Source organism: Tribolium castaneum, chromosome 4 (genome assembly GCF_031307605.1).
Source record: "Tribolium castaneum strain GA2 chromosome 4, icTriCast1.1, whole genome shotgun sequence".
Taxonomy (NCBI): domain Eukaryota; kingdom Metazoa; phylum Arthropoda; class Insecta; order Coleoptera; family Tenebrionidae; genus Tribolium; species Tribolium castaneum.
Genome location: NC_087397.1, coordinates 21874274 through 21886668, shown reverse-complemented (window position 1 = coordinate 21886668; position 12395 = coordinate 21874274). Strand labels below are relative to the sequence as shown.

Sequence of the window (12395 nt, the reverse complement as noted above, 5' to 3'; positions counted from 1 at the left end):
GCTATTCCCAAAAGACTGTAAATTCTCATAAAATTGAAAAACAACAAGTACATTAAAATAGTGATAAGCTACATTTATACATTTATGAAACGAAAAAAAAAGAAGTGAACTCGCCAAGGACTGTCATATTTATGAAGCCGCTCTAGAATAAAAAAGAAACAGCACGAAGAGAGTTTTTAGTTTTAAACAGGATTTTAATTAAGCCAACGAAATGAAAGAAACGCTTGAGAGAAATGAACGATGTTAAAGCAGTCGTGACATGCCTTTTGAATTTCATAAAAGAAAAATATATTCACCTTATTGTTAACATTTAAAACTTGGTCCCCTGATTCAACTTGTCCGTTCTCTTTGGGTTTATCTTCTACGGCAGGTACATTAGAAGGTATCACTCCATGCTTATATTGTTGTAACTGTTGTCACAAAAAAATTATTAAATTTCAGAATGCACACAATAATAACACACAACTTACCTCTTCTTTGGTTGCAGCTAATTCTTCTTCTAAACTTGAATTTCTCTCTAATGCTACTCTCAGTCTCTCTCGCACCTGTTAAACCACAAAGTGTAAGTAAATCTATAGTTTTTTTGAGCTGTAAAGTTTGTCACCTTCTCATCTAAAGCTTTGTGATGCTCAAATAAACTTTTAAGTGCCTTTAAAACTTCTACTTCGCTTGATACGCCCGACTGTGCGGCCGCTTGTCTCTTCACCACTGTCATTCTTAGTGACCTTTCGTGTCTTGACACAAGACATTCCAGATGCTCCAAAAGTAACTGAAATTGAAACAACAAATCATTAGAAATGATGAATCGTGCTTTTCGTTTCGTTTTATTTGATAGAAATTGGTGGAGTTGTAAGAGAATGCGACACGTAAATCGCAGCCAATAAACTCTGGATGAGCGTTCATCAATCCTCATTCAAACTTCGGACGCAGGATGCCGGTAAATAACCTGTTAAACAGCGACGGTATAGATGAAGTTACGTGTTCGCTGTGATGGGCAGATGTGGCGTTTAATTGAAATGTTTAACCATCTGTGTTTAACTTTTTAATGCCATTTAATCACACCTGTTATTTCACTTAATGCGTTTCCGATGAGAAACTTATCACAACGTCTAGGACATTACAAATAAATCCTTAATAATACAAAAAAATAGAGGAAATTTAAACGGAATGAAAGCATGATAGACAAAATAAGTATTTGAAAATGTACTAATTTTTTTTCGTAGAGTAAATACAACTACTCACATTTTAATCATAAAACGCTTCGTTCGTGAGTTTTTATTTAGCAGGCACACAAAAACAACCGAACTGTCGAGAGACAAGAAAAATCGCTGTAATTTTAATATAAAATATAAAAGCACGATAATTTTTTCTTTTACAGTTTTTAAAAATGCCGTTAACAGAAGATTTATCCAAAAGAGAAAAACAACGAACCATGTTCTAATAAGGTTCAAGATTGAAGGAAGAAAGGTAACTGGAAAAGATGGAATTAGCGAAGAAAATTAAATAGTATACGAAAAAGAAAGAAAATAGAGTAGACAACATATAGAGAAAAGAATTCATAAGGAATGGAGAGTAGATGACTTACACTTAAAGAAATAGAAGAAAAAAAAGTAAATAACTAAAAAAGTGACTTACATTTTTGCTATGCTTGTTACCAAACGGACCATTGAGATTTAAAACAAGAAAAAAAACCATGAACAGAAAAAAGAAAATTGTATTGATTAAAATGTAAAATAATAACGAATGGAGTAACTAACAGTCTACAAGCAAACAGGTTGGATTAGGTAATATGTTGATGGATTAAAACAGAAAACGAAACAAAAAAAAGAATTTCATATTTGGAAAAATACACACGAAAAGTTGAAATAAAAAGAATGTGAATCAGTGAGAAAACAAGAGAAAATAGTATATAGTGATAGTAATAGTAAGGCAAATGGAATATGAGGATTGTGAGAGAGGATATGTTGGGTAAAGTTATAAATAAATGAAATAAAACAAAGTGAAAAGAAACAAAAAAACAAGCAGCCCAGAATCAAACTTAAAGATGAGTAGAAACGCGAGGTTACACAGCGATGAAAGAAATAAAATAAAAATATAAAATATGAATAAGGAATATTTGTATTAAGTTCAGTAAAATGCGTTAAAATTGCAATCTATTTATAATCATCAATAATAATTATTATTAAATATACCTAATTTAAAAAATTGAAAATAAAAGTTTTAATAAAAAATTATAACGAACTCTTTTATAATTAACCAGACTGAAGTGTAAATACAGGTTAACCCAGCGGTGTGTAATCGGTCTATAACTTTTTTGCTATTTGAAACATTGCCATGGCGTTTTTATTATCCATCCGATAGACCGACTTAAAATCCACAAACTAAAAATATTTTTACTATGCACAGGGTGTTATATACAGGGTGGTGAACCAAAGTTATATATTTTTAAATAGAACACCCTATATATTTTTGCATAGTTAGATTCTACGAAAAAAAATAATGTAACTTTATATAAACTATTATGGGTCTATCTCTTCTCGTTTCAGAATTATTCAACTTTTCGTTATAAAAAAACAATTTTTGAAAAATCACTGCAAAGTCGCTTATAAATATTTTCCGATAAATTTGTAACAGAAAAATTCAGAATACCTTGTAGTTTTAGTAAATCGATAACTTTTAGTTAAAGCTCGCACATAATATACAGAGTGTGCCAAAACGCAAAAAGTTAAATAACTCATTTTTGTCAAATGGAACAACCTGTATTTTATTAAATGTATAGAAAGCATTTTTGGAAAGCTTTCCAACGGCATAGGGTTTGCATAGCAAATTTAAAATATTTTTCGAAAATGTTCAAAAAAATATATTTTATTACAAGAAAATTTGTTAGCCTAGAATCTGATAGTCAAATAGTAATTAATTTTTTGACATGTACTAATGTGACTAATTACACAAGCAATGTAATTATTACCTGATACATAAATGAATTTCACTCATCAAGAATTATTAATAATATAAATAAAAAATATATTTTTTATTTTTTTGAACACTTTAAGAAATATTGTAAATTTGCTATAAAAACCGCATATCAATAGAAAGCTTATGAAAAATGCAATCGACACATATAAAGAAATACATGGTGTTCCATTAAAAAAAAAGAGTTATTCAACTTTTTGCGTTTTGGCACACCCTGTACATTATTTCCGTGCTTCAAGTAAAAGTCGTCTATTTATGTTGCAAATTTGCCGAAAAATATTCATAGGCGACTTTGACAGCGATTTTTTAAAAATTGGTCTTTTTATAACGAAAAGTTAAATAATTCCGACACGAAAAGAAATAGACAAATAATAGTTTATATAAAGTTACATTATTTTTTTGCGTAGAATCTAATCATGCAAAAATATATAAGCTGTTCCATTTAAAAAAATGTAACTTTGGTTCACCACCCTGTATACAACACCCTGTGTACAATAAAATCATTTTCAGTTTATGGACTTTAAGTCGATCTATCGCAAAATGAAAACGAAATGAGAATATTTTAAATAATAAAAAAGTTATAGACCGATTACGCACCCCTGGGTCACCCTGTATTTTTATTCCATAGATGATGAACTCGCTTAAAACAAATTTTTCGATAAAAAGAATCTTATTTTGTATACAATTTTTCAAAACTTGTCGATTATAGCGAACTTATCAAGTCCAAAAACAAGAAACTTTACCGAATTGGTGTACGTATACAACGAATATTTACAATTTTTGATAAAAAAGAATTCGTAATAAAAAATACCAGTGATAACGCACGTTTGAAAAATTTTTCAAAAAACTGTTTCCAAATTTATCGCACTCTAGTGTTAGTAGTATTAGATTATTTTAAACGTTTATTCTTTCAAATTTTCTGTCGTAGATAGGTACAGTCGCGATAAAAAATGAGACCCCTAAAACCGGAGCCAAAAATATTTTTGATATGTTACAGTTAATAATGTGTAAATTTGGACAGTTTACTCGTATAAACTAATTTATGACCAAAAAGATTTAAGTCAGGTGCTTGCCATCCGGCCTAGTTGAAAATAGTGTCATTCATTTTGATCGCGTCTGTATCAATCATACAATAATTTTGATTTTGTTCAAGAGACCCCGAAAAAATCTCTTTTGGTTAGTAACAAAAAACTTACTGCAGAAACTCCCGGCAATTCGTCCAAAAAAAGTTTTATTTGAGTGACCAAAGATGACATGAATAAATTAAGTAAATTGAAATTTAAAACTGGTTTTTAGAAACATCAAAAACTTAACAATATGCAATTTCATTAATCATTAATTACTGTGTACTATTTTTTTATATTGTTTCAGTCATTCCAATGTAATTTGTTATAATCGAACATTTTACATTTTTGAAAAATCTCTTATTATTGTGTTTTAAATAAAGGTTTGGTATGTCGGGTTTTTAAACTTTGTTTTATTTATTTGAAAGAACATTTTACGAAAACTTTTAGGTTGTCAGGAAGCAAATTGGTGACCGTATTTTTGTAATTTCACAAATTTCAGAAAGCGTTCATGGAAGAATACCTTCGTCATCATCCATAGTCGTGATTTCTGACAAAATTAGGATAAAATCTAAATCAATTTTTCACTTTCAAAACTGAGACATAACTATCGTCACAAAAATCCCTAACAAATTCAAACAACAAAAAAGGGCAAAAAAGAGCAAACAAAGAACAAATTACCAAAAATATAATAAAAAAACACATTTCATAAAACCTTAAAGCACTCATACTTTAAAATAACTCGTCAAAGACGTCACACGTTATTGAAACTTGTTTTCTAATACACTAATATATCTGGAAAAATACATGAAATGACTAATAGGTCAACAAGACAGCACTCACAAATGGAGAATAAAAAAGAGGAAAGCATTGAAATAAAGAAGAACAACGACAGTAAAGGAACTCATATACGTGAATATACGATAAAAAAAAGAAAAAGTGAAAAAGGCAAACGGAATATTAAGACAAATATAAAAATTGTAAAAAAACTATGTTCGATAAAGATATAAACAAAAAAAAAACGAAACAATGTAGAAAAGAATAGAAAAGGCAGCACAGAAAAAACTTATAGATCGGTGAACACGCAAGAGTACATAGCAATGAAAGAAATAAAAAAAACATAAAATAAATAAATAAATAATAAAATAATAACAATACAGCGTGCTCAAAAACTGGCGCACCAACTCAATGGTGTGTGGTAGAGAACTGGTTACATATAAAGGTAAAAATAGTAAAAAAATTCTTTGTATTAAAGTTATTGATAAATAACGGATTTTAGATAAATGATATGTGGCAACGTTGTCTAACAGTCATGATCGCAATAGAATTTGAGCAACAATAAAAATAAATTATTTTTGAAACGGTTTCCTAGGAAATAATTCCCAGTGTTGGCAAATCTACACATTCTGATTTTTTAGATAAATTTATTTTTTTTTAAATTAAAAAAACTGCTAAAATCTAATATTAAATTTAAAAATAATTATTCATCGTTTTGTTACGGAACCATTACCGAATATGAAACATAAAAAAATAATGAAAACTAAAGAAGTTAACACAATAAGTTTGTAGCTCTAGATTTTTTAAAATATGACTTAAGGAATTATATCAACATTTTTCCCGTAATCTGCACTTGCTTCTCAATAATGTAATACTGAGTTGGTGCGCCAGTTTTTGAGCACCCTGTAGAGAATGTGTGTAAAATTTTGTAAACTTGTAAAATTGGTGGATGCGCCGGGTAAATGTATCGATATTAAACATGTTCTTTGCCAAGATTATCTTAACAAAAACTAGGCTAAAACCCAAATGTAGAAAATATAACCTAACTGGTTATTGTCAGTGTAAATAAAAATCGCTTTGATCCAAATTTTTGCATAATATCATCTAATGCTTAGTATGGACTTTCGAACTCATTTTGCTGATTTTGAAAATGTTAATTTTTTCAACTGCGTTTACATAATTTTTACGATTAGGATTTATCGAATTTTTCGTTTTTTTGATGCTAAATGTGCCTGTTTGATAGCAAATAGAACAATTTCAAATCGACTTAGAAATAGTAAAAAAAAGTCAGTGTTTAATAAGTGGAAAATAAAATAACCTTTTTGTACCTTAAAGTACACAATCTTTAACTTTCTTTTTTACCATAAATTCTTGCTTCAAAACTGGTCTTATAACCGGTGTTCAGTTTTATTATAAAGTACTCAGCTTAAATTAAAATAACTATTAAATGGTGCATTTTAGCGGTGTAGAAGGTTATACCTTGTTTATTAGCAATTGATAACTCTATCGATTTAGGCAATAAAAAAGTAGTGTAAAAAGGACAAAAAATTAGAAAAAACAAAAAATGTGACTCGGAAACTCGGAAATGTGACCGTTTTTCGTAACTACCAGATTAAAAGGTATATTCTCTTTAGTAAGTCTACAAAGTTTCGTAATATTTGTTAAAATGGTTCCAAAGTTATGGTACAAAAACGTTTTTCCATACCCCTGCATCCCAAGGCTGTAAAATTTTTATCAGTTTCGATAGAACACGAGTTATAATCTTAATTTTCATCATTTTATAGGTCCTTTTTGAGGTTCATTTATTGTCTCATAAATACGAATAACCCTATAATTTTATAATTTTTTTCCCTTTCCGAAATTGTTTGAAAAAGTAGGAAGTGCTATTTAAAATTTTAAAGTAAAGGTACTTAGCGATGAAACCTAAAATGTAACTAATGCTGGTACTGAACTTCCCCCTCGCGATCATAATCGAGCTGTTTTTGCTTGAAAATAGATTTGCTTAATGTCAAAAGTTACTGAGACTGACTCCTTTTGAAAAAAGCACTGTATACTTATCGCGAGTATAATCTAAATAACTCTTACAAGACTCAGTTAACGCATTGTGTTTCATATACTACTGATCTGCAAGTTCCTAGCAATTTAGAATAAGTGAATTCATCTTACACTAGTGCAGAACAAAACAACTAAACTTTACTTTGAGAATCCCGTTCTCTAAATGTTTTGCTTTTTATTACTATATTTTATTTATGAAATTATGTACTTAACTTTAGAAAACTTTAAACATAAAAGACCACATTAGTTACTATCTGAGCTCTGACAATAAAAACATTGTCTATAAAAATTATCTTTAGTACGAGATTAAATGTTAAAGATTTATAACTGTAGTCAAAATTCATTACATCTCCTATGAGAAGAGATAATTAACTGAACATACATAGAGCAAAATATGCTGAAATTTCCTTAGTTGTAGACCACTACGTTAAATAGTAACTATTTAAAACAAAATCTTTTTACTCATGTTGCCAACACAATAAAAAAGGCTAGTTAAGAATATGAAAAAAATCGCTAACAAAAACCCACCAAACCCTCAAATCTACATTCAACCACCGTATCGTCCTCACATCTTAAATACATTTTCATGTCGGTAACGCCCAAAGTCCTAGTGTTGGTTTAAAGCTAAACGAATCATCTCAGCCGGAGATGCCACTGATTTCCATCGCCGATTCAATTAAATTATCAAGTTGAGAAAATCGCGAATCTTGGACGGCATTATGAGTACGTGGATAAAGAAAGTCTCCTCCTTTACCTGGAGGCTTGCCAGGAATATTAAATAATCGCTCATCACAACCAAATTGTGAAAGAATATTCATTCTCTATACATTTCGTCTCAGTTGCGTAATAAAATATTCAAAACGTTACGCCAGAAACCCGACTGCCTGTGAAGAAAATTGGAGACATCTCCGTTAATTATTAATGGCTATGTATACGAGGAAAGCTTACCGGATTTCATCACCCGTCGCGTAGTCAATAAACGATTGTAAAAAAAATCAAAGCACAAAGAGGTGTTACTTAAAGGAGAGGAGTTCAAGCACAGGTTAAGAAGTAAAAGCCTCTTTAAACCCTTCAATGTTGCTGGGATTACTGAAAGGTAATGCCCTCGCAACTTTATCGTCCATTAACTCATCGTGTACAACATTTTCTCAGCACGTACACGGAATTTTTAAATTCCTTTACCAACAAAACAAACCGCCATCGCCATCGCCAGCTAACATAGACAAAAACATTAATCAAAATCAACTTAAAGAAATTTGAAAATTTGAATATTTTGTTAATTTACTTCATTAATCAATTTTGTTAAAAATTCGCAAAAACAAAACCGACAAAATGAATAAATTGGCGTTTTTCTCATCAAAATTTACAGACAAGTATGATTCCAAAACAGACAATTCCAGAATTCGAATAACATTCGTCAAATCTGGCCAAAATTAATAATTTAATAAAGTTTCATAACAAAAAACTGAGTATTTCGAAAAAATCCGATGAAATTTATCAAAAACTATACAATTTTTTTGTCACCAAAATTGAAAATAGTGTTTGTAAGACCAAAAACTATAAAGAATCAATAGGTTTTATAAGAAAATGTTTCACGCCAAAGACAATAAAATAAGTTTAACAAAATTTATAAAAAAAAGAAAGAAAGTGCTATTAAAAAAATTTAAACGAAAGTTCCGAAACAAATAATTCCACATATTTCAGCCAATTTTGATCTTTTTTTAAAGTGTAACAAAAAGTTAATACAAAACTCTGAAAACAACTAAAAAAGACACTGAAATTTCGAAACAATAAAAAAATATGAAATAAAAAAGCAAATTTATTAAAAAAATAAGATTTTAATAAATGTCATAAAACTTACGCAAAAATTGTCAATTTCTAAAGATAAAGCCTTATTCGAAACAAAAAACCAACAAAATGTATAACAAATGACAAGATTGTAGAATTTTTGTCACAAACATTTTCAAAAAATTAGCTTATTTACTCCAAAAATTATGCACCTGAAATAGGTGCCAAAATATTCTTTTTTAGAAATTTGAAAACACCAAAAAAAATTTGCTTCCTCTTTCAAATGAGCTAAAAAATATTTCCAAATTTTTAAAAATGACAGAATTATCGATTTTTGAAAGGGAAGGTGCAGATTCAAAAAAAAATTAAAACCCTAAATATTTCGTAAACGGCTAAATTTAGGTGTAGGGAAGACTTAGTAATCCAAAAATAATAGCTGTCCATTTAAAATAAGGAAGTTGATAGCGACTTTCGGTATAACCGGAAGTGTCACCATCTTGAACTTACTTTCACTGAGCAGTAGAGATTATGGTTGTAAACAAATTTTCAGATGACTACCATTATTAGAACTGCCAATACTACTAATGTGGCGTTAAAACGGAACATCCTGTATATTCGTCAAATTTTACTAAATTTTCAATTTCTCAAAAAGAAGAATTACATTTTGAAAATAATAAAGATTTCGAAACAAACTGACATTTTTTTTTTAATTTGAATTATGTAATCTACTTTTAAATTTTAAGCCCTCAGTTTATCTGATAGATCTTTATTTTCAGAATAATAAAAATTACGAAATTAACTTTAAAATTAAATTACAAAACAAGCAACATTAGTTGCCAAAGTCATAACCTTTAATCAAATTTTATCAATTTTATTCCAAATGCACAAATTTTCCAAAGCTTGGGCATCTCGTAAAAGAATCAGACAAGAAGCAATCTCTTTATCTTATTGATTTACAAGCGCGTAACCTGTCAAACTGGACGGAAACAAGCTCGATAAAAGTGAATTTTCGTTGCCGACTTCAAACCGTCTTCACTTTGATCGGGGATAAGCTTTTTAGGCAAATTGTGTGCAACTAAGTTTCGGTAAAGTTCATCAACCCTTAAACCGTATACCTACATATAATACACGCATCGCTCATATCATCCGCCCTAATTTAATGAAAGTCGCCCTTCTCTAAAAGGGTAATCACGGATGCATGAACCAGACGTCATCAAGTAGCTAACTATATACAGGGTGTCATAGCGACTTACAAAAACCTATTATTAACCTTTATTCTTCGAAACTGTCAAAATTTACAGTTTTTCTCCTGCGTAAGACAGTTTTGAAAACTGTTTGGCATTTCTCAATACGAAACGTCAGATTATTTTAAATCAATTTTAAACCTTGTTGTAATTTCGTGTAAATCGGTTCATTTACTTCAACCTCGTGGATGATAATTGATAAATCACTCGTTTTCACTCGTGAAATAAAACGTCCGATTTACACTCAAATTCGTTAAATAATAGCATATTAGAAAACCAAGTTTCATAAGATCTGTCTTAAAGCACAAATTTAGTTTAAAAAACGAGTGACGTTTGCCACAAGCTTTTTGAAAGAATGAGTGCTTCAAGGCCCTTATAAAACGAGTTTTATATATTATTTTTTGTAATTTGCGCTCCTTTTGTCGTTTTTAAACAAAAATTGTTAGTTTAGCCGATTTAGAGATTTTTGTGACAGTTGGTAATATAGAATGTTTCCAAAATACCCTAAATTTTTTGGATTTTTGCACGTAACTTCTAATACAGATGATTAGATCAATTCTGCTGAGTTTTTGAAAGTATTTATTTTTTGACAAAAACACATTTTTTTAAAAATCATAACACAAAAGCCCAAAATTTTAGAAAAGTAAGACGTTCACCATTATAAAAGAGAAAGTTTAAGATTAAATCTTTACCAAGTTGAGTAATTTAAATAACTTTGAATAATTTGAAAAAAGTAAATGGAACAGCCTATTTTAATTTTGTTTCTAAAAAAACAAAGTTTCAAATGCCTAAGGTTAATAGCTAAAAAAATATTTGACTTTAAAAAGTCAATTTCAGTATCAATAATGCACATTATTCGTAAGGATTGTTGTTACCAAAGTAAATCGTACTATAACCACTTGTAATTTATACGAGACTTTAAGATTCACCATAAATGTAAAAATTTTAAAAAATATTAGCTAAAGTTATTAGCACTCCTAAAAATAATATTAAAACTAATTACATTACACCACGTCTTTATGTATTTTAAATTTGTAATCGAATAACCCCCTTTAGCAAAAAATAAGTCTAATAAAATATCTCAAAATTCAATAAGCTAATTTTCAACATTATCAAATATATTGCAAAAATTAATAATTATCCACTTAATTTAGTTAAAAATTTTATATAATGATAACAATAATCAACTCAATTAATTCAAATTCACTGTCTTTTAAATATTGTAAATTAACGAATACCCCTTTGAGCAGAAATAAATTGAAACATTGTTTCATTCATAATTCTCTAAAATTAGTCATCTATAACAAAAAATGTTAAATCAAGTCTTAAGCAAATTAAAGTCAAAAACTTTAGTCAAAACTTCTAAACTAGTATTGCAAAAGATTTGTTTAAGAACAATGTTTGAACTATCATCACAAACATCTTGTAGACCGTTTTTTAAAAACTACAACATTATGACTGTGACATCTATCTACAGGGTGTTTCAAGTTTTAGTGCCAGTGAAAAAATAAATACTTTTAGTTGTCCAAAAGAAAAAACTTATATAGCAAATGGCAGAGTTTTTAACACGCTTCAAGTTGATGGTTTAACGTTATACCAGATTTTCATAGTATGATCGTGAAATGCAAAAAACTAGATTAAATTTTTTTTTCCAAATTATTGCAATCTTTTTTTATAATAAAATTCTTCCTATTTTTTAAGTAAGAAATCCGAACTTGAAATAGTAAAAAATCCAAGACGTTTTGAGCAAATGAATTTTTAATTTGATTTAGATTAAATAAATGTTTTATCTTAGCCACCTTTGAGAAAACAGAGCTCGTGTCTCTGCTTGATTCACAAAAATATGTACTGTCATTACTTGTCAAACTAAAAGTAATGATTTGTCAGTTACAAAATGCCCTTCCAATACTCCTTTGAAGAATTTTAACTTTGCGCAAAACGCCTTGAGTTAGAAACTCAATCGTTTGAAATATATATTTTTTCCTTTGGACAACTGGAAGTATGTATTTTTCACTGAAACTAAAACTTAAAATACCCTGTATATTTTTGAATGTGCTATATTTATTTTTAAAAATCCAAGTTTTTTCGAAGAACAGTAATTCCTGCACTATTACACAACACGCAACAAACATCTGCTAATTCAAAATCAAACAAAATTAAAAATAGTATATTCTGTTCACTTTCATAAAAACAATCTTCCGACAATATCTCACTCTCGCTCATAATGTCTTAACAAGTTTAAAAAAACGTCTCAAGATTTATTTATTAGACAAATGTTTTTACTCTTTAACTGAATTTTATAATGAAACCATCGATATGCTGTGATAAATCAACCTGTACTATGTATTTTAAATATTTTTTAAGTGTGTTTTTTAAATAGTTTATATAGTGTTAGGTTTTATATCCTTAGTTTTGTAATTTAGATATAGGATTTAATTTTTTCAATGTATTCATTTACTTTAATTATTTATTTCCCAGTATTATTTTATATTTT

The 12395-nt window shown here is 28.8% G+C and overlaps 1 protein-coding gene and 1 non-coding gene across 19 annotated transcripts in view; both read right to left on the bottom strand.

Annotated features, from left to right (window-relative positions):
* Positions 1-12395, bottom strand: part of Liprin-alpha — a 174024-nt gene that overhangs the window by 58275 nt on the left and 103354 nt on the right. For all 18 annotated transcript variants that reach the window (XM_015981774.2, XM_015981782.2, XM_015981780.2 and 15 more), the window contains 3 exons: positions 605-769; positions 471-545; positions 297-410 (listed from right to left, as the gene is read on the bottom strand). In XM_015981774.2, coding sequence (XP_015837260.1) covers positions 297-410; positions 471-545; positions 605-769 — 354 coding nt within the window. The remainder of the gene's footprint in view (positions 1-296; positions 411-470; positions 546-604; positions 770-12395) is intronic.
* Mir3837 (microRNA mir-3837) lies at positions 12074-12182 on the bottom strand. Its single transcript, NR_038661.1, has one exon. It is a non-coding gene; the product is annotated as a microRNA mir-3837 (primary transcript).